The sequence below is a fragment of the Aphelocoma coerulescens genome, unplaced genomic scaffold (genome assembly GCF_041296385.1).
Source record: "Aphelocoma coerulescens isolate FSJ_1873_10779 unplaced genomic scaffold, UR_Acoe_1.0 HiC_scaffold_182, whole genome shotgun sequence".
Taxonomy (NCBI): Eukaryota; Metazoa; Chordata; class Aves; order Passeriformes; family Corvidae; genus Aphelocoma; species Aphelocoma coerulescens.
In genome coordinates this window covers 35,365-56,973 of record NW_027183530.1, presented here as the reverse complement: position 1 = coordinate 56,973, position 21,609 = coordinate 35,365, and the positions used below count along the sequence as shown (strand labels likewise).

At 45.4% G+C, this 21,609-nt stretch overlaps 1 protein-coding gene across 2 annotated transcripts in view; it reads right to left on the bottom strand.

The window, feature by feature from the left end:
• Nucleotides 1–21,609, bottom strand: part of BRD2 (bromodomain containing 2) — a 41,736-nt gene that overhangs the window by 8,186 nt on the left and 11,941 nt on the right. The window contains exons 4-9 of one of the 2 annotated variants that reach the window (XM_068998858.1): nucleotides 19,494–19,635; nucleotides 15,960–16,201; nucleotides 12,792–13,160; nucleotides 8,178–8,306; nucleotides 2,159–2,407; nucleotides 1,821–1,972 (exon numbers count right to left, since the gene is read on the bottom strand). In XM_068998858.1, the coding sequence (XP_068854959.1) occupies nucleotides 1,821–1,972; nucleotides 2,159–2,407; nucleotides 8,178–8,306; nucleotides 12,792–13,160; nucleotides 15,960–16,201; nucleotides 19,494–19,635 (1,283 nt within the window). Of the gene's footprint in view, nucleotides 1–1,820; nucleotides 2,012–2,158; nucleotides 2,408–8,177; nucleotides 8,307–12,791; nucleotides 13,161–15,959; nucleotides 16,202–19,493; nucleotides 19,636–21,609 lie in introns of both variants that reach the window. The other variant, XM_068998857.1, reaches the window with a different exon arrangement.

The window sequence follows — 21,609 nt, the reverse complement described above, 5'->3', positions numbered from 1 at the left end:
CCTGGATCCCAAATCCCAACCTCCATTCCAACTGGAACTCACTTGGATCCTCCTTCCAGGCCCTCCAGAGCATTCCCAGTGCTCCCAGTTCACCTCCCAACATCCCAAATCCCAAAAAACCCCCTGGATCCCAAATCCCAACCCCAAATCCTAACCGGAACTCACTTGGATCCTCCTTCCCGGCCCTCCACAGCATTCCAGAGCATTCCCAGTGCTCCCAGAGCATTCCCAGTGCTCCCAGTTCACCTCCCCACATCCCAAATCCCACAAAACCCCCCTGGATCCCCAAATCCCAACCCCAAATCCCAACCAGGACTCACTTGGATCCTCCTCCCGCTCCGGCTTTCCGAGCCCTCCACAGCATTCCCAGCGCTCCCAGAGCATTCCCAGTGCTCCCAGTTCATCTCCCAACATCCCAAATCCCACAAAAACCCCCTGGATTCCAAATCCCAACCCCAAATCCCAACCGGAACTCACTTGGATCCTCCTTCCCGGCCCTCCAGACCATTCCCAGTGCTCCCAGTTCATCTCCCCACATCCCAAATCCCACAAAACCCCCCCTGGATCCCAAAATCCCAACCAGAACTCATTTGGATCCTCCCCCTGAACCCTCTGGAGCATTCCCAGCGCTCCCAGAGCATTCCCAGTGCTCCCAATTCACCTCCCAACATCCCAAATCCCACAAAACCCCCTGGATCCCAAATCCCAACCTCCATTCCAACTGGAACTCACTTGGATCCTCATTCCAGGCCCTCCAGAGCATTCCCAGCGCTCCCAGAGCATTCCCAGTGCTCCCAGTTCAACTCTCCACATCCGAAATCCCACAAAACCCCCCCTGGATCCCCAAATCCCAACCAGAACTCACTTGGATCCTCCTCCTGAACCCTCTGGAGCATTCCCAGTGCTCCCAGAGCATTCCCAGTGCTCCCAGCTCACCTCCCAACATCCCAAATCCCACAAAACCCCCTGGATCCCAAATCCCAACCCCAAATCCCAACCAGGACTCACTTGGATCCTCCTTCCCGGCCCTCCAGAGCATTCCCAGTGCTCCCAGTTCATCTCCCCACATCCCAAATCCCACAAAACCCCCCCCTGGATCCCCAAATCCCAACCAGAACTCACTTGGATCCTCCTCCCGCTCCAGCTTTCCAGAGCATTCCAGAGCATTCCCAGCGCTCCCAGACCATTCCCAGTACTCCCAGTTCACCTCCCCACATCCCAAATCCCACAAAACCCCCCTGGATCCCCAAATCCCAACCCCAAATCCCAACCAGGACTCACTTGGATCCTCCTCCCGCTCCGGCTTTCCGACCTCTCCAGAGCATTCCAGACCATTCCCAGTGCTCCCAGTTCAACTCCCCACATCCCAAATCCCAAAAAAACCCCTGGATCCCCAAATCCCAACCCCAAATCCCAACCAGGACTCACTTGGATCCTCCTCCCACTCTGGCTTTCCGAGCCCTCCGGAGCATTCCCAGTGCTCCCAGTTCACCTCCCCACATCCCAAATCCCACAAAACCCCCCCGGGATCCCCAAATCCCAACCAGAACTCACTTGGATCCTCCTCCTGCTCCAGCTTTCCAGAGCATTCCAGAGCATTCCCAGTGCTCCCAGTTCACCTCCCAACATCCCAAATCCCAAAAAACCCCCCCGGGATCCCCAAATCCCAACCCCAAATCCCAACCAGGACTCACTTGGATCCTCCTCCCGCTCCGGCTTTCCGAGCCCTCCAGAGCATTCCCAGTGCTCCCAGTTCATCTCCCCACATCCCAAATCCCACAAAACCCCCCCGGGATCCCCAAATCCCAACCAGGACTCACTTGGATCCTCCTCCCGCTCCGGCTTTCCGAGCCCTCCGCAGCTGCGCCTGCCTCGCCCGCGATTCCTCGTCCGTTCCTCCCCTCCCTTTGTGCTTTTCCGACTTTTTCTTCTTCCTCTTTTCCCTCTTTTTCTTAGGTTTGGAAACGGGGCCCTGCGAGAGGGCAGCCAGCTGCTCGTGCACTGCCCGCAGCTGTGGAGGGATTTTTTTGGGAATGAAGTTGGGGGAAATTCGGGATGGATCCCGTGGGATTTTTTTTTTTTATTTAATTATTATTTTTTTTAATTTATTTTTTTTTTTTGGCATTCCGTGGGATTTACGTTCCCACCCCCCCGGTACCTGTTCCTGGAGTTCCGCCAAACGATTGGCTCGTTCCTCCTCGGAATCCGAGCTTTCCTCGCTTTCCGAGGAACTTTCTGTGCTGCTTTCCTCGTCTTCGTCTTCGTCTTCCTCGTCCTCATCCTCGTCCTCGTCGCTGGAAGATTCCTCGGATGAGGATTTGGAAATGGGAAGCGGCGCCGACGCCGAGGCCGCTCCGGAATCCTGCGGCTCGTCCGGCATTTTGGCGTAGCTGAACTCGAAGACGTCCTGAGGAATTTTGGGGGGGGGGGGGGGGGGGGGGGGATTTTAAGGGGGGAAAAAAAAAAAATTCCCCAAAAGTTTGGATTTTGGGAGTTCTGGGGGGTTGTTGGGATTTTCTCAGGGAAATTCTCGATCTTAAAAAAAATGCCCTGAATTTTGGTGTTTCTGGGATGTGTTTCATGTGGAAAAAAGGATCCAGCGTTGTTCCCAGTGCTCCCAGTATTCCCAGTAAAAGCCCGTGGTGGTCCCAGTAGAAGATCAAAGTCGTTCCCGCTAAAATCCCAACCCTCGATCCCAAAAATCCCCCCAATTCCAGCATTTTCTGCTCATCCAGCATGGAAAAAAGGACCCAGGGTCATTCCCAGTATTCCAAATAAAACCCTACAAATCCATCCCCAACAAAATTCCAAAGCCAATCCCAAAAATCCCCCAAATTCCAGCATTTCCAGGACATCCAATGTGGAAAAAGGACCCAGGGTTGTTCCCAGTATTCCCAGTAAAACCCTACAAATCCATCCCCAACAAAATTCCAAAGCCAATCCCAAAAATCCCCCAAATTCCAGCATTTCCAGGACATCCAATGTGGAAAAAAGGACCCAGGGTTGTTCCCAGTATTCCCAGTAAAACCCTACAAATCCATCCCCAACAAAATTCCAAAGCCAATCCCAAAAATCCCCCGAATTCCAGCATTTTCTGCTCATCCAGCATGGAAAAAAGGATCCGGGGTTGTTCCCAGTATTCCCAGTAAAAGATCAAAGTCATTCCCACTAAAATCCCAACCCTCGATCCCAAAAATCCCCCAAATTCCAGCATTTCCAGGACATCCAATGTGGAAAAAAGGACCCAGGGTTGTTCCCAGTATTCCCAGTAAAACCCTACAAATCCATCCCCAACAAAATTCCAAAGCCAGTCCCAAAATTCCCCCGAATTCCGGTGTTTCCACGGTATCCAGTGTGGAAAAAAGGATCCGGGGTTGTTCCCAGTATTCCCAGTAAAAGATCAAAGTCATTCCCACTAAAATCCCAACCCTCGATCCCAAAAATCCCCCCAATTCCAGCATTTTCTGCTCATCCAATGTGGAAAAAAGGACCCAGGGTCATTCCCAGTATTCCAAATAAAACCCTACAAATCCATCCCCAACAAAATTCCAAAGCCAATCCCAAAAATCCCCCAAATTCCAGCATTTCCAGGACATCCAATGTGGAAAAAGGACCCAGGGTTGTTCCCAGTATTCCCAGTAAAACCCTACAAATCCATCCCCAACAAAATTCCAAAGCCAATCCCAAAAATCCCCCGAATTCCAGCATTTTCTGCTCATCCAGCATGGAAAAAAGGATCCGGGGTTGTTCCCAGTATTCCCAGTAAAAGATCAAAGTCATTCCCACTAAAATCCCAACCCTCGATCCCAAAAATCCCCCAAATTCCAGCATTTCCAGGACATCCAATGTGGAAAAAAGGACCCAGGGTTGTTCCCAGTATTCCCAGTAAAACCCTACAAATCCATCCCCAACAAAATTCCAAAGCCAGTCCCAAAATTCCCCCGAATTCCGGTGTTTCCACGGTATCCAGTGTGGAAAAAAGGATCCGGGGTTGTTCCCAGTATTCCCAGTAAAAGATCAAAGTCATTCCCACTAAAATCCCAACCCTCGATCCCAAAAATCCCCCCAATTCCAGCATTTTCTGCTCATCCAATGTGGAAAAAAGGACCCAGGGTCATTCCCAGTATTCCAAATAAAACCCTACAAATCCATCCCCAACAAAATTCCAAAGCCAATCCCAAAAATCCCCCAAATTCCAGCATTTCCAGGACATCCAATGTGGAAAAAGGACCCAGGGTTGTTCCCAGTATTCCCAGTAAAACCCTACAAATCCATCCCCAACAAAATTCCAAAGCCAATCCCAAAAATCCCCCGAATTCCAGCATTTTCTGCTCATCCAGCATGGAAAAAAGGACCCAGAGTTGTTCCCAGTGCTCCCAGTATAAACCCAAGCTCATTCCCAGTATTCCCAGTAAAACTCCAGAACTCCATTCCCAATAGAACCCCAAAGGCAATCCCAGAAGTCCCCAAAATTCCAGCATTTCCTGGACATCCAATGTGGAAAAAAAAACCCCAGGGTGTTTTCCAGTGCTCCCAGTATTCCCAGTAAAAGCCCGTGGTGGTCCCAGTAAAAGATCAAAACCATTCCCACTAAAATCCCAACCCCCAATCCCAAAAATCCCCTCAATTCCAGCATTTCCTGCTCATCCAATATGGAAAAAAGGACCCAGGGTCATTCCCAGTGCTCCCAGTAACAGCCCGTGGCGTTCCCAGTGCTCCCAGTATAAACCCAGGCTCATTCCCAGTATTCCCAATAAAACTCCACAATTCCATTCCCAATATAACCACAAAACCAATCCCAAAAATCCCCCAAATTCCAGCATTTCCTGCTCATCCAATGTAGAAAAAAGGACCCAGGGTCATTCCCAGTGCTCCCAGTATCAACACAAGGCCATTCCCAGTATTCCCAGTAACAGTCTGTGGCGTTCCCAGTGCTCCCAGTAGAAGATCAAAGTCATTCTCACTAAAATCCCAACCCCCAATCCCAAAAATCCCCCAAATTCCAGCATTTCCTGCTCATCCAATGTGGAAAAAAGGACCCAGGGTCGTTCCCAGTATTCCCAGTAAAACCCTACAAATCCATCCCCAACAAAATTCCAAAGCCAATCCCAAAAATCCCCCGAATTCCAGCATTTTCTGCTCATCCAGCATGGAAAAAAGGACCCAGAGTTGTTCCCAGTGCTCCCAGTATAAACCCAAGCTCATTCCCAGTATTCCCAGTAAAACTCCAGAACTCCATTCCCAATAGAACCCCAAAGGCAATCCCAGAAGTCCCCAAAATTCCAGCATTTCCTGGACATCCAATGTGGAAAAAAAAACCCCAGGGTGTTTTCCAGTGCTCCCAGTATTCCCAGTAAAAGCCCGTGGTGGTCCCAGTAAAAGATCAAAACCATTCCCACTAAAATCCCAACCCTCAATCCCAAAAATCCCCCAAATTCCAGCATTTTCTGCTCATCCAATGTAGAAAAAAGGACCCAGGGTCATTCCCAGTGCCCCCAGTATCAACACAAGGCCATTCCCAGTATTCCCAGTAACAGTCTGTGGCGTTCCCAGTGCTCCCAGTAGAAGATCAAAGTCATTCTCACTAAAATCCCAACCCCCAATCCCAAAAATCCCCCAAATTCCAGCATTTCCTGCTCATCCAATGTGGAAAAAAGGACCCAGGGTTGTTCCCAGTATTCCCAGTAAAACCCTACAAATCCATCCCCAACAAAATTCCAAAGCCAATCCCAAAAATCCCCCGAATTCCAGCATTTTCTGCTCATCCAGCATGGAAAAAAGGACCCAGAGTTGTTCCCAGTGCTCCCAATATAAACCCAAGCTCATTCCCAGTATTCCCAGTAAAACTCCAGAACTCCATTCCCAATAGAACCCCAAAGGCAATCCCAGAAGTCCCCAAAATTCCAGCATTTCCTGGACATCCAATGTGGAAAAAAAAACCCCAGGGTGTTTTCCAGTGCTCCCAGTATTCCCAGTAAAAGCCCATGGTGGTCCCAGTAGAAGATCAAAGTCGTTCCCACTAAAATCCCAACCCTCGATCCCAAAAAAACCCCAAATTCCAGCATTTTCTGCTCATCCAATGTGGAAAAAAGGATCCGGGGTTGTTCCCAGTATTCCCAGTAAAACCCTACAAATCCATCCCCAACAAAATTCCAAAGCCAGTCCCAAAAATCCCCCAAATTCCAGCATTTCCAGGACATCCAATGTGAAAAAAGGATCCAGGGTTGTTCCCAGTATTCCCAGTAGAAGATCAAAGTCATTCCCACTAAAATCCCAACCCTCGATCCCAAAAATCCCCCAAATTCCAGCATTTTCTGCTCATCCAATGTGGAAAAAAGGACCCAGGGTCATTCCCAGTGCTCCCAGTATAAACCCAGGCTCATTCCCAGTATTCCCAATAAAACTCCACAATTCCATTCCCAATATAACCACAAAACCAATCCCAAAAATCCCCCAAATTCCAGCATTTCCTGCTCATCCAATGTAGAAAAAAGGACCCAGGGTCATTCCCAGTGCTCCCAGTATCAACACAAGGCCATTCCCAGTATTCCCAGTAATAGTCTGTGGCATTCCCAGTGCTCCCAGTAGAAGATCAAAGTCATTCTCACTAAAATCCCAACCCCCAATCCCAAAAATCCCCCAAATTCCAGCATTTCCTGCTCATCCAATGTGGAAAAAAGGACCCAGGGTTGTTCCCAGTATTCCCAGTAAAACCCTACAAATCCATCCCCAACAAAATTCCAAAGCCAGTCCCAAAAATCCCCCAAATTCCAGCATTTCCAGGACATCCAATGTGAAAAAAGGATCCAGGGTTGTTCCCAGTATTCCCAGTAGAAGATCAAAGTCATTCCCACTAAAATCCCAACCCTCGATCCCAAAAATCCCCCAAATTCCAGCATTTTCTGCTCATCCAATGTGGAAAAAAGGACCCAGGGTCATTCCCAGTGCTCCCAGTATAAACCCAGGCTCATTCCCAGTATTCCCAATAAAACTCCACAATTCCATTCCCAATATAACCACAAAACCAATCCCAAAAATCCCCCAAATTCCAGCATTTCCTGCTCATCCAATGTAGAAAAAAGGACCCAGGGTCATTCCCAGTGCTCCCAGTATCAACACAAGGCCATTCCCAGTATTCCCAGTAATAGTCTGTGGCATTCCCAGTGCTCCCAGTAGAAGATCAAAGTCATTCTCACTAAAATCCCAACCCCCAATCCCAAAAATCCCCCAAATTCCAGCATTTTCTGCTCATCCAATGTGGAAAAAAGGACCCAGGGTCGTTCCCAGTATTCCCAGTAAAACCCTACAAATCCATCCCCAACAAAATTCCAAAGCCAATCCCAAAAATCCCCCGAATTCCAGCATTTTCTGCTCATCCTGCATGGAAAAAAGGACCCAGAGTTGTTCCCAGTGCTCCCAGTATAAACCCAAGCTCATTCCCAGTATTCCCAGTAAAACTCCAGAACTCCATTCCCAATAGAACCCCAAAGGCAATCCCAGAAGTCCCCAAAATTCCAGCATTTCCTGGACATCCAATGTGGAAAAAAAAACCCCAGGGTGTTTTCCAGTGCTCCCAGTATTCCCAGTAAAAGCCCATGGTGGTCCCAGTAGAAGATCAAAGTCGTTCCCACTAAAATCCCAACCCTCAATCCCAAAAATCCCCCAAATTCCAGCATTTTCTGCTCATCCAATGTAGAAAAAAGGACCCAGGGTCATTCCCAGGGCTCCCAGTAACAGCCCGTGGCGTTCCCAGTGCTCCCAGTATAAACCCAGGGTTGTTCCCAGTATTCCCAGTAGAAGATCAAAGCCATTCCCACTAAAATCCCAAACCCCCAATCCCAAAAATTCCTCAAATTCCAGCACTTCCGGGACATCCAATGTGGAAAAAAGGACCCAGGGTCGTTCCCAGTGCTCCCAGTATAAACCCAGGCTCATTCCCAGTATTCCCAGTAAAACCCCACAACCTCATTCCCAACGTAATTCCAAAACCAATCCCCAAAATCCCCCAAATTCCAGCATTTCCTCCTCATCCGACATGAAAAAAAGAACCCAGCGCCATTCCCAGTGCTCCCAGTACAAACCCCACCCCATTCCCAATAAAACCCCAAATCCCAGCGAGGAAATTCCCGAGGTTTTTGGGGTTTTTTTTTTTTTTTGGGAATGGTGGGAATTCCCACCTGGAGCTTCCTGGCCATGGCCACGACGTCGTGGTCCGGGGGGTTGTACTTGTAGCAGTTGGAAAACATCAACCGCACGTCGGCCGCGAATTCCTGCGCGTCCCGGTATTCCCGGTTTTCCATCTTCCTCTGCGGGGAACAAGGGGTTAAAGAGGTCCCAAAATTCCGGGGAAATTCCCCAAAGTTCTGGGAAAACTCTGGAAAAATTCCCCAAAATTCCAGGAAAAATTGGAGAAAAATTCCGGGGAAATTCCCCAATATTCTGAGAAAAATCTGAGAAAATTCTGGGGAAATTGTCCAAAATTCCATGAAAAATCTGGGAAAATTTCGGGGAAAGTCCACAAAATATGGGGATAATTGTGAAAAAATTGTAGGAAAATTCCTTAAAATTCTGGAAAAAATTTGAGAAAATTCTTGGGAAATTGCCCAACCTTCCAGGAAAAATCTGGGAAAATTCCCCTAAATTCTGTGGAAACTGGAGAAAAATTTGGGGGAAATTCCCAAAAATGTTGGGAAAAATCTGAGAAAATTCCAGGGAAAATCCACAAAATTCTCAGAAAAAATTGTAGGGAAATTCCCCAAAATTCTGGGAAAAATCGGAGAAAATTCTGGGGAAAATCTGAAAAAATTCTGGGAAAAATCTGGGAAAATTTTGGGGAAATTCCCCAAAATTCTGGGAAAAATCTGGGAAAATTTTGGGGAAATTCCCCAAAATTCCAGGGAAAATCCGGGCTTGTACTTGTAGCAGTTGGAAAACATCAACCGCACGTCGGCCGCGAATTCCTGCGCGTCCCGGTATTCCCGGTTTTCCATCTTCCTCTGCGGGGAACAAGGGGTTAAAGAGGTCCCAAAATTCCGGGGAAATTCCCCAAAGTTCTGGGAAAAAACCTGAGAAAATTCAGAAGAAATTCTAGGAAAAACTCTGGGAAAATTCCCCAAAAAATCTGGGAAAAACGTGGGAAAATTCGGCAAAAATTCCACAAAATATAGGGATAATTGTGAAAAAAATTGCAGGGAAATTCCTCAAAATTCTGGGAAAACTCTGGGAAAATTCCCAAAAAATCTGGGAAAAATCTGCAAAAATTCCCCAAAATTCTAGGAAAAAGTCTGCAAAAATTCCTCAAAATTCTAGGAAATATCTGCAAAAATTCCCCAAAATGCTAGGAAAAAATCTGAGAAAATTCCAAGGAAATTCCCCAAAATTCTGAGAAAAATCTCGGGAAAATTCCCGAAAATTTCAGAAAAAAATCTGAGAAAATTCCCCAAAATTCTGGGAAAACTCTGGGGAAATTCCCCAAAATTCCAGGAAAAATTGGAGAAAAATTCCGGGGAAATTCCCCAAGATTCTGGGAAAAATCTGAGAAAATTCTGGGGAAATTGTCCAAAATTCCAGGAAAAATCTGGGAAAATTTCAGGGAAAGTCCACAAAATATTGGGATAATTGTGAAAAAATTGCAGGGAAATTCCCCAAAATTCCAGAAACAATCTGGGGAAATTCCCCAAAATTCTGGGAAAAATCCCCAAAATTCTAGGAAAAATTCTGGACAAAATCAGGGAAAATGCCATGAAAGAAATCCTAAAAATTCCAGAAAAAAACGGCAAAAAAATTTTAAAAATTCCAAAAAAATCGTAAAAATTCCCCAAGAGTTTCTAGAAAATTCCTAAAAATTCTGAGAAAATTCTGGACAAAATCAGGGAAAATGCCATGAAAGAAATCCTAAAAATTCCAGAAAAAAACGGCAAAAAATTTTTTAAAATTCCAAAAAAATTGTAAAACTTCCCAAAAAATTCCCAAAAATTTTGAGGCAATTCTGGACAAAATCAGGGAAAATTCCATGAAAAAAATCCTAAAAATTCCAGAAAAAAACCCCCAAAAAATTCCAAAAAAATCCTCAAGAAATTCCAAAAAAATTCCAAAAAAATCCGAAAAAAAATCAAAAAAAATCCTAAAAATCCCCAAAAAATTCCAAAAAATTCCCAAAAAATTCCCGAAGCTCACCTTCATGGTGCTGAGATCCATGGGGTGCTTGATGATCTCGTGGTAGTCGTGCAGCCCCAGCGCCGAGGCGCCCAGGGGTTCCCACCCAGGGTGAAACCATCCCAAAAATTCCCCAAAATTTCCCAGAAAATTCCCAGAAAATCTCCCAAAATTCTGGGGCAATTCTGGACAAAATCGGGGAAAATGCCATGAAAGAAATCCTAAAAATTCCAGAAAAAAACGGCAAAAAATTTTTTAAAAATTCCAAAAAAAATCCTAAAAATTCCCAAAAAATTCCCAAAAATTTTGAGAAAATTCTGGACAAAATCTCGGATAATTCCATGAAGAAAATCCTAAAAAATTCCAGAAAAAAACCCCAAAAAATTCCAAAAAAAATTGAAAAAATTTGAAAAAAAATCCAAAAAAAATTCGAAAAAAAATCCGAAAAAAATTCGAAAAAAATCCTAAAAATCCCCAAAAAATTCCCAAAAAATTCCCGAAGCTCACCTTGATGGTGCTGAGATCCATGGGGTGCTTGATGATCTCGTGGTAGTCGTGCAGCCCCAGCGCCGAGGCGTCCACGGGTTCCCCCCCAGGGTGAAACCATCCCAAAAATTCCCCAAAATTTCCCAGAAAATTCCCAAAAATTCCCCCAAAATTCCTGGGCAATTCTGGACAAAATCGGGGAAAATGCCATGAAAGAAATCCTAAAAATTCCAGAAAAAAGGGGCAAAAATTTTTTAAAAATTCCAAAAAAAATCCTAAAAATTCCCAAAAAATTCCCAAAAATTTTGAGGAAATTCTGGACAAAATCTCAGATAATTCCATGAAGGAAATCCTAAAAACTCCAGAAAAAAAGAGCAAAAAATTTTAAAAAATTCCAAAAAAATTGTAAAAATTCCCAAAAAATTCCCAGAAAATTCCCAAGAATTTTGAGGAAATTCTGGACAAAATCTCAGATAATTCCATGAAAAAATTCCTAAAAATTCCAGAAAAAAAACCCCAAAAAATTCCAAAATAAATCCTCAAAAAATTCCAAAAAAAATCGAAAAAAATTCGAAAAAAAATCCGAAAAAAATCCGAAAAAAATTCCAAAAAAATCCTAAAAATCCCCAAAAAATTCCCGAAGCTCACCTTGATGGTGCTGAGATCCATGGGGTGCTTGATGATCTCGTGGTAGTCGTGCAGCCCCAGCGCCGAGGCGCCCAGGGGTTCCCACCCAGGGTGAAACCATCCCAAAAATTCCCCAAAATTTCCCAGAAAATTCCCAGAAAATCCCCCAAAATTCCTGGGCAATTCTGGACAAAATCAGGGAAAATGCCATGAAAGAAATCCTAAAAATTCCAGAAAAAAAGGGGCAAAAATTTTTTAAAAATTCCAAAAAAAATCCTAAAAATTCCCAAAAAATTCCCAAAAATTTTGAGGAAATTCTGGACAAAATCTCAGATAATTCCATGAAGGAAATCCTAAAAAATTCCAGAAAAAACCCCAAAAAATTCCAAAAAAATCCGAAAAAAATTCCAAAAAAAATTGAAAAAATTCGAAAAAAAATCCGAAAAAAATTCGAAAAAAATCCTAAAAATCCCCCAAAAATTCCCCAAAAATTCCCAAAAAATTCCCGAAGCTCACCTTGATGGTGCTGAGATCCATGGGGTGCTTGATGATCTCGTGGTAGTCGTGCAGCCCCAGCGCCGAGGCGTCCAGGGGTTCCCACCCAGGGTGAAACCATCCCAAAAATTCCCCAAAATTTCCCAGAAAATTCCCAAAAATTCCCCCAAAATTCCTGGGCAATTCTGGACAAAATCGGGGAAAATGCCATGAAAGAAATCCTAAAAATTCCAGAAAAAAGGGGCAAAAATTTTTTAAAAATTCCAAAAAAATTGTAAAAATTCCCAAAAAATTCCCAGAAAATTCCCAAAAATTTTGAGGAAATTCTGGACAAAATCTCAGATAATTCCATGAAGGAAATCCTAAAAAATTCCAGAAAAAAACCCAAAAAATTCCAAAAAAATCCGAAAAAAATTCCAAAAAAAATTGAAAAAATTTGAAAAAAAATCCAAAAAAAATTCGAAAAAAAATCCGAAAAAAATTCGAAAAAAATCCTAAAAATCCCCAAAAAATTCCCAAAAAATTCCCGAAGCTCACCTTGATGGTGCTGAGATCCATGGGGTGCTTGATGATCTCGTGGTAGTCGTGCAGCCCCAGCGCCGAGGCGTCCACGGGTTCCCCCCCAGGGTGAAACCATCCCAAAAATTCCCCAAAATTTCCCAGAAAATTCCCAAAAATTCCCCCAAAATTCCTGGGCAATTCTGGACAAAATCAGGGAAAATCCCATGAAAGAAACCCTAAAAATTCAGAAAAAAACGGCAAAAAATTTTAAAAAATTCCAAAAAAATCGTAAAAATTCCCAAAAAATTCCCAGAAAATTCCCAAAAATTTTCAGGAAATTCTGGACAAAATCTCAGATAATTCCATGAAAAAATTCCTAAAAATTCCAGAAAAAAATCCAAAAAATTCCAAAAACTTCCAAAAAAAATCGAAAAAATTCGAAAAAAAATCCGAAAAAAATTCGAAAAAAAATCCGAAAAAAATTCCAAAAAAATCCTAAAAATCCCCAAAAAATTCCCGAAGCTCACCTTGATGGTGCTGAGATCCATGGGGTGCTTGATGATCTCGTGGTAGTCGTGCAGCCCCAGCGCCGAGGCGTCCACGGGTTTGTAGAAGGGCCAGGCGTAGGCCGCGTGCTTCTTGGACAGCAGCTCCTTCAGGATCCCGTTGCAATATTTCAGCTGCTCCGAAAGTTTCCCTTTCTTGGAAGTTTGGTGCTGTTGGGAATCCGGGAGATCCTTGCGGGGGGGTTTGATGGGGCGGCCGCTCTCGCGCCGCGCCGGGATTTTGGCGGCTTTGGGATTTTCGGGGATGGAGGGAGAGGATTCGCCGCTGGTGGCGATGATGGCCGTGGTGGTGGGGGTGGTGGTGTCGGCTTTCCGCTTCACGCCCTTTTTCTGGGATTTGGGGGGGGAAAAGGGGGAAAAAAAAAACAAAAAAAAGGGGGATTTGAGGTTGGGAACGGAGGGTTGGATGGTGGGAAAAGGGAGAGGGGAGGTGGGGGGTTGCTGGTGGTGAGTTTTGGGGTGTTGGAGGTTGGGGAAGGGGTGAAAGCTCGGGGTGGAGGAGGAGGAAGGGGGTTCCAAAATCCAGGATCCCAATCTCGATGGCTGAAGTCCATCCCAAAATCCAGAATCCCAACCTCAATGGCCGAAATGCTATCCCAAAATCCAGAATCCCAAACCCAATGGCTAGAATCCCAGCCCAAAATCCAGAATCCCAATCTCAATGGCTGGAATCCCATCCCAAAATCCAGAATCCCAAACCCAATGGCTAGAATCCCAGCCCAAAATCCAGAATCCCAATCTCAACGCCTGGAAGCCTATCTCAAAATCCAAAATCCCAAACCCAATGGTTGGAATCCCATCCCAAAATCCAGAATTCCAATCGCAATGGCTGGAAGTCCATCCCAAAATCCAAAATCCCAAACCCAATGGCTAGAATCCCAGCCCAAAATCCAGAATCCCAATTCCAATGGTTGGAATCCCATCCCAAAATCCAGAATCCCATCCCAAAACCCAAAACTCCAAACCCAATGGTTGGAATCCCATCCCAAAATCCAGAATCCCAATCTCAATGGCCGAAATGCTATCCCAAAATCCAGAATCCCAAACCCAATGGTTGGAATCCCATCCCAAAATCCAGAATCCCAAACCCAATGGTTGGAATCCCATCCCAAAATCCAGAATCCCAATCTCGATGGCTGGAATCCCATCCCAAAATCCAGAATTCCAATCCCAATGGTTGGAATCCCATCCCAAAATCCAGAATTCCAAACCCAATGGTTGGAATCCCATCCCAAAGTCCAGAATCCCATCCCAAAATCCAGAATTCCAATCCCAATGGTTGGAATCCCATCCCAAAATCCAGAATTCCAATCCCAATGGTTGGAATCTCATCCCAAAATCCAGAATCCCAATCTCGATGGCCGAAATGCCATCCCAAAATCCAGAATCCCAACCCCAATGGCTGGAATCCCATCCCAAAATCCAGAATCCCAATCCCAATGGCTGGAATCCCATCCCAAAATCCAGAATCCCAAACCCAATGGCTGGAATCCCATCCCAAAATCCAGAATCCCATCCCAAAACCCGAAACTCCAATCCCAATGGTTGGAATCCCATCCCAAAATCCAGAATCCCAATCCCAATGGTTGGAATCCCATCCCAAAATCCAGAATCCCAATCCCAATGGCCGAAATGCCATCCCAAAATCCAGAATCCCAATCCCAATGGTTGGAATCCCATCCCAAAATCCAGAATCCCAATCTCAATGGCTGGAAGCCTATCCCAAAATCCAGAATCCCATCCCAAAATCCAGAATCCCAAAATCCAGAATCCCAATCCTATCCTCCAAACCCCACTCCCACCCCACATTCCCACCCAGAATTCCATCCCACCACCCCAAATCCCAATCCCACCACCCCAAACCCCACTCCCACCTCACACTCCCACCTGGAATCCCAATCCCACCACCTCAAACCCCACTCCCACCCCAAATCCCCATTCCCATCCCCCCAAATCCCAATCCCACCACCCCAAACCCCACTCCCACCCCACACTCCCACCCCGAACCCCACTCCCATCCCCCAAATCCCATTCCCACCCCACACTCCCACCCCAAATCCCAATCCCACCACCCCAAACCCCACTCCCACCCCACATTCCCACCCCAAACCCCCATTCCCATCCCCCAAATCCCATTCCCACCCTTCATTCCCACCCCAAACCCCACTCCCACCCCACACTCCAACCCCAAACCCCCATTCCCATCCCCCCAAACCCCACTCCCACCCCACACCCCCACTCCCATCCCCCCCAAATCCCATTCCCACCCTTCATTCCCACCCCAAATCCCAATCCCACCACCCCAAACCCCCACTCCCACCCCAAACCCCCATTCCCATCCCCCCAAATCCCACTCCCACTCCCCAAACCCCACTCCCACCCACAATTCCCACCCCAAATCCCCAATCCCACCACCCCAAATCCCACTCCCACCCCACATTCCCACCCCAAACCCCCACTCCCATCACCCCAAATCCCATTCCCACCCTTCATTCCCATCCCAAACCCCACTCCCACCCCACACTCCAACCCCAAACCCCCACTCCCATCCCCCAAATCCCATTCCCACCCCACACTCCCACCCCAAACCCCTACTCTCATCCCCCAAATCCCACTCCCACCCCACATTCCCACCCCAAACCCCCATTCCCACCCCAAACCCCACATTCCCACCCCAAACCCCCACTCCCATCCCCCAAATCCCATTCCCACCCCACACTCCCACCCCAAACCCCTACTCCCATCCCCCAAATCCCACTCCCACCCCACATTCCCACCCCAAATCCCAATCCCACCACCCCAAACCCCCACTCCCACCCCAAACTCCCATTCCCATCCCCCCAAATCCCCATTCCCACCACCCCAAACCCCACTCCCACCCCACACTCCCACCCCAAACCCCCATTCCCATCCCCCAAACCCCACTCCCACCCCACATTCCCACCCCAAATCCCCAATCCCACCACCCCAAACCCCACTCCCACCTCATTCCCACCCCAAATCCCAATCCCACCACCCCAAACCCCACATTCCCACCCCAAACCCCCATTCCCACCCCAAATCCCACTCCCACCCACCCAATTCCCACATTTCCCCACACCCTCCCCCCCCCCCCCCCTTTCCCCTCACCTTGGCCACGGGCTGGGTGGGCGCGGGAGCGGCCAGGACGGCGGGACTGGGATTACTGGGATTACTGGGATTGCCGGCAAGGGCGTTGGGATGCAGGGATTTCAGGAGCGGGGCCGAGATCACCGACGGGTGCGGGATGTTGACGATGGTGGTGGGAATTTCGGGAGCGTATCCGGAGGGTTGGGACACCGAGGACACGGCCGGGACCTGCTGAGCTCCCCCGCTCAGCCCGGCCAGGAGAGCTGGGAATGAAAACCAAAAAAAAAAAACAGGGAAAATCCTTCGGGATCGGCTTGGGGGGAGGGGGGGGGGAGGGGGAGGGGAGAGAGGGAGGGGGGAGGAAAAGCTGGAAAAATGGGAGTGGGGTGGGTAAAACGGACAAAAAATATGGAAAAATGGGAGTGGGGTGGGTAAAATGAACAAAAACACCTGGAGAAATGGCATTAGGATTCCTAAAATGGACAAAAAACCTGGAAAAATGGGAGTGGGGTGGTTAAAATGGACAAAAAATATGGAAAAATGGGAGTGGGGTGGGTAAAATGGACAAAAAACCTGGAAAAATGGGAGTGGGGTGGGTAAAACGGACAAAAAATATGGAAAAATGGGAGCGGGGTGGGTAAAATGGACAAAAACACCTGGAGAAATGGGATTGGGATTCCTAAAATGGACAAAAAACCTGGAAAAATGGGAGTGGGGTGGCTAAAACAGACAAAAAAGCTGGGAAAAATGGATTGGGGTGTACTAAAAAGCTGGAAAAATGGGATTGGGGTGCCTAAAATGGACAAAAAAATATGAAAAAATGGGAGTGGGATTCCTAAAATGGACAAAAAATATGGAAAAATGGGATTGGGATTCCTAAAATGGACAAAAAACCTGGAAAAATGGGATTGGGATTCATAAAATAGACAAAAAACCTGGAAAAATGGGATTGGGGTGCCTAAAATGGACAAAAAACCTGGAAAAATGGGAGTGGGGTGCCTAAAATGGACAAAAAACCTGGAAAAATGGGTTTGGGATTCCTAAAATGGACAAAACACCTGGAAAATGGCATTGAGGTGTACTAAAAAGCTGGAAAAATGGATTTGGGACGTACAAAAAAGCTGGAAAATGGGTTTGGGGTGCCTGAAACAGACAAAAAACCTGGAAAAATGGGATTGGGATTCATAAAATAGACAAAAAACCTGGAGAAATGGGATTGGGATTCCTAAAATGGACAAAAAACCTGGAAAAATGGGTTTGGGGTGCCTAAAATGCACAAAAAAACTGGAAAAATGGGATTGGGGTGCACAAAAAAGCTGGAAAATGGGATTGGGATGCACAAAAAGCCTGGAAAAATGGGATTGGGGTGCCTAAAATGGACAAAAAATATGGAAAAATGGGAGTGGGGTGGCTAAAATGGACAAAAAACCTGGAAAAATGGGATTGGGGTGTACTAAAAAGCTGGAAAAATGGGATTGGGGTGCCTAAAATGGACAAAAAAGCTGGAAAAATGGGATTGGGATGCACAAAAAACCTGGAAAATGGGATTGGAGTGTATAAAAAAGCTGGAAAAATAGGTTTGGGATGCTTAAAATAGACAAAAAAGCTGGAAAAATGGGATTGGGGTGCCTAAAATACACAAAAAAACTGGAAAAATGGGTTTGGGGTGCCTAAAATGCACAAAAAAACTGGAAAAATGGGATTGGGATGTACTAAAAAGCTGGAAAATGGGATTGGGATGTACAAAAAACCTGGAAAAACGGGACTGGGATGCACGAAAAAGCTGGAAAATGGGATTGCAGTGTACAAAAAACCTGGGAAAATGGGATTGGGATGCCTAAAATAGACCAAAAAACCAGGAAAAATGGGTTTAGGGCGACAAAACACCTGGAAATGGGTTTGGGATGTACAAAAAGCCTGGAAAATGGGACCCCCGAAAGGCCCCAAACCCCCATTTCCAGCCGTTTTAGACCCCAAAAAGTCCTCAAAACCCCCATTTCCAGATATTTTAGACTCCCAAATCCCCCATTTCCAGATGTTTGGAACCCCAAATCCCCCATTTCCAGATATTTTAGACCCCCCAAACCCCCATTTCCAGACGTTTGGGACCCCCAACCCCCCATTTCCAGACGTTTTAAACCCCAAAAAGTCCCCGAACTCTCCATTTCCAGACGTTTTTAACCCCAAAAAGTCCCCAAATCCCCATTTCCAGACGTTTTAGACCCCAAAAAGTCCCCAGCCCTCCATTTCCAGACATTTTAGACCCCAAATCCCCATTTCCAGACATTTCAGATCCCCCAAACCCCCATTTCCAGACGTTTTAAACCCCAAAAAGTCCCCAAATCCCCGTTTCCAGACATTTTACACCCCCAACCCCCCATTTCCAGACGTTTTAAACCCCAAAAAGTCCCCAAACCCCCCATTTCCAGACGTTTTACACCCCAAAAAGTCCCTAAACCCCCATTTCCAGACATTTTAGACCCCCTAAACCCCCGTTTCCAGATGTTTTATACCCTCAAATCCCCATTTCCAGACATTTTACACCCCCAAACCCCCATTTCCAGATGTTTTAGACCCCAAAAAGTCCCTAAACCCCCATTTCCAGACATTTTAGACCCCCTAAACCCCCATTTCCAGACATTTTAGACCCCAAATCTCCATTTCCAGACATTTTAGACCCCCTAAATCCCCATTTCCAGATATTTAGGACCCCCAAATCCCCATTTCCAGACATTTTAGACCCCAAAAAGTCCCCAACCCTCCATTTCCAGACATTTTAGACCCCCTAAACCCCCGTTTCCAGATGTTTTATACCCTCAAATCCCCATTTCCAGACATTTTACACCCCCAAACCCCCATTTCCAGACGTTTTAAACCCCAAAAAGTCCCCAAACCCCCATTTCCAGACGTTTTAGACCCCCAAAATCCCCATTTCCAGACGTTTTAGACCCCAAAAAGTCCATAAACCCCCATTTCCAGACATTTTACACCCCTAAACCCCCATTTCCAGACATTTTACACCCCCCAACCCCCCATTTCCAGACGTTTTAAACCCCAAAAAGTCCCCAAATCCCCATTTCCAGACATTTTACACCCCTAAACCCCCATTTCCAGACATTTTAGACCCCCCAAACCCCCATTTCCAGACATTTTAGACCCCCAAACCCCCATTTCCAGACATTTTAGACCCCCCAAACCCCCATTTCCAGACATTTTAGACCCCCCAAACCCCCATTTCCAGACATTTTAGACCCCCCAAACCCCCATTTCCAGACATTTTACACCCCAAACCCCCATTTCCAGACATTTTACACCCCCAAACCCCCATTTCCAGACATTTTAGACCCCAAACCCCCATTTCCAGACATTTTACACCCCCAACCCCCCATTTCCAGACATTTTAGACCCCAAAAAATCCCCGAATCCCCATTTCCAGACATTTTACCCCCCCAAACCCCCATTTCCAGACATTTTACCCCCCCAAACCCCCATTTCCAGACGTTTTACACCCCAAATCCCCCCCGACCCAGCTGTGGGGACCCCAAATCCCGGCACCTGCTGCCCGTGCCGCCCCTTTCTTGTGGCTGTTCTTGGCCAGGGGCACGAGGAGCTCCTGCTCGTCCGGGGGCATCTGCGCCACCTTCTGCAGGAAGAGCTTCTCCAGCGTCTGCGCCATCAGCACGATGTCGTCCGTGGGCTGCCGGAAAAACCGGGAATCACCCACGGAAAACGGGGGGCTGGGGGGTTTGGGGGAGTTTGGGGGTTTTTTGGGGATTTTTTGGGGATTTTTTGGGGATTTTTTGGGATTTTTTTGGGGATTTTTTGAGGGTTTTTTGGGATTTTTTGGGGATTTTTTTGAGGTTTTTTTGGGATTTTTGGGGGATTTTTCCGGGATTTTTTGGGGATTTTTTGAGGTTTTTTTGGGATTTTTTGGGGGATTTTTTGGGATTTTTTTGGGGATTTTTTGGGGTTTTTTTGGGGATTTTTGGGGATTTTTTGGGGATTTTTTTGGGATTTTTTGAGGTTTTTTTGGGGATTTTTTGAGGTTTTTTGGGGATTTTTGGGGGATTTTTTTGAGATTTTTTCAGGGATTTTTTGAGGATTTTTTGGGGATTTTTTGGGGATTTTGGGGATTTTTTGGGGATTTTTGAGGGATTTTTTGAGATTTTTTTTGAGATTTTTTTGGGATTTTTTCAGGGATTTTTTGGGGATTTTTCCGGGATTTTTTGGGGATTTTTTGGGGGATTTTTTGGGGATTTTTTGAGGTTTTTTTGGGATTTTTTTGGGGATTTTTTGAGGTTTTTTTGGGATTTTTTGGGGATTTTTTGGGATTTTTTGGGGATTTTTTGAGGTTTTTTTGGGGATTTTTGGGGGATTTTTTGGGGAGTTTTCCGGGATTTTTAGGGGATTTTTTGGGGATTTTTTGAGGTTTTTTTGGGATTTTTTTGGGATTTTTTGGGGGATTTTTTGAGGTTTTTTTGGGATTTTTTGGGATTTTTTGGGGATTTTTGGGATTTTTTGGGGATTTTTTGGGGATTTTTTGAGGTTTTTTGAGGTTTTTTGGGGATTTTTTGGGATTTTTTGGGGATTTTTGGGGATTTTTTGGGGATTTTTTGGGGATTTTTTGAGGTTTTTTGGGGATTTTTGGGGATTTTTTGGGGATTTTTTTGGGGATTTTTTGGGATTTTTTTGGGGATTTTTTGAGGTTTTTTTGGGATTTTTTGGGGATTTTTTGGGGATTTTTTTTGGGATTTTTTGGGGATTTTTGGGGCTTTTTGGGGTTTTTTTGGGGATTTTTGGGGATTTTTCCGGGATTTTTTTGGGGATTTTTTGAGGTTTTTTTGGGATTTTTTGGGGATTTTTTGGGATTTTTTGGGGATTTTTTCAGGATTTTTTCGGGGATTTTGTGGGATTTTTTTGGGGATTTTTCCAGGATTTTTTTGGGATTTTTTGGAGATTTTTGGGGATTTTTTGAGGATTTTTTTCAGGATTATACAGGATTTTTTAAGAAGTTTTTACGAAGTTTTCTGGGATTTTTTGGGGTTTTTTGGGGATTTTTTGAGGTTTTTTTGGGGATTTTTCCGGGATTTTTTGGGTTTTTTTGGGGGATTTTTTGAGGATTTTTTTGGGATTTTTTGGGATTTTTTTGGGGATTTTTTGAGGATTTTTTTCGGGATTTTACGGGATTTTTTAAGAAGTTTTTAGGAAGTTTTCTGGGATTTTTTGGGGTTTTTTTGGGATTTTTTTGGGATTTTTCAGGATTTTTTCGGGGATTTTTTAAGAAGTTTTTAGGAAGTTTTCTGGGATTTTTTGGGGATTTTTTCCCAGATTTTTTGGGAATTTTTGGAGATTTTTTGGGCGTTTTTTGAGAATTTTCTGGGATTTTTGGGGATATTTTAGAGATTTTTTGAGGATTTTTGGGGACTTTTTTGGATTTTCTCCAGATTTTTTCGTTTTTTTTCCAAGATTTTTAGAGATTTTTTGGGGATTTTTTGGGGATATACTGAGATTTTTGGGGGAATTCTTTGGGATTTTTGGAGGATTTTTTTTCTGGATTTTTAGAGATTTTTGGAAGATTTTATGGGATCTTTTAAGGAGCTTTGGGGATTTTTTTGAGGATTTTTTGGGAATTTTTGGGGATTTTTTTTTTTTTTTTATTTGAGGATTTTTT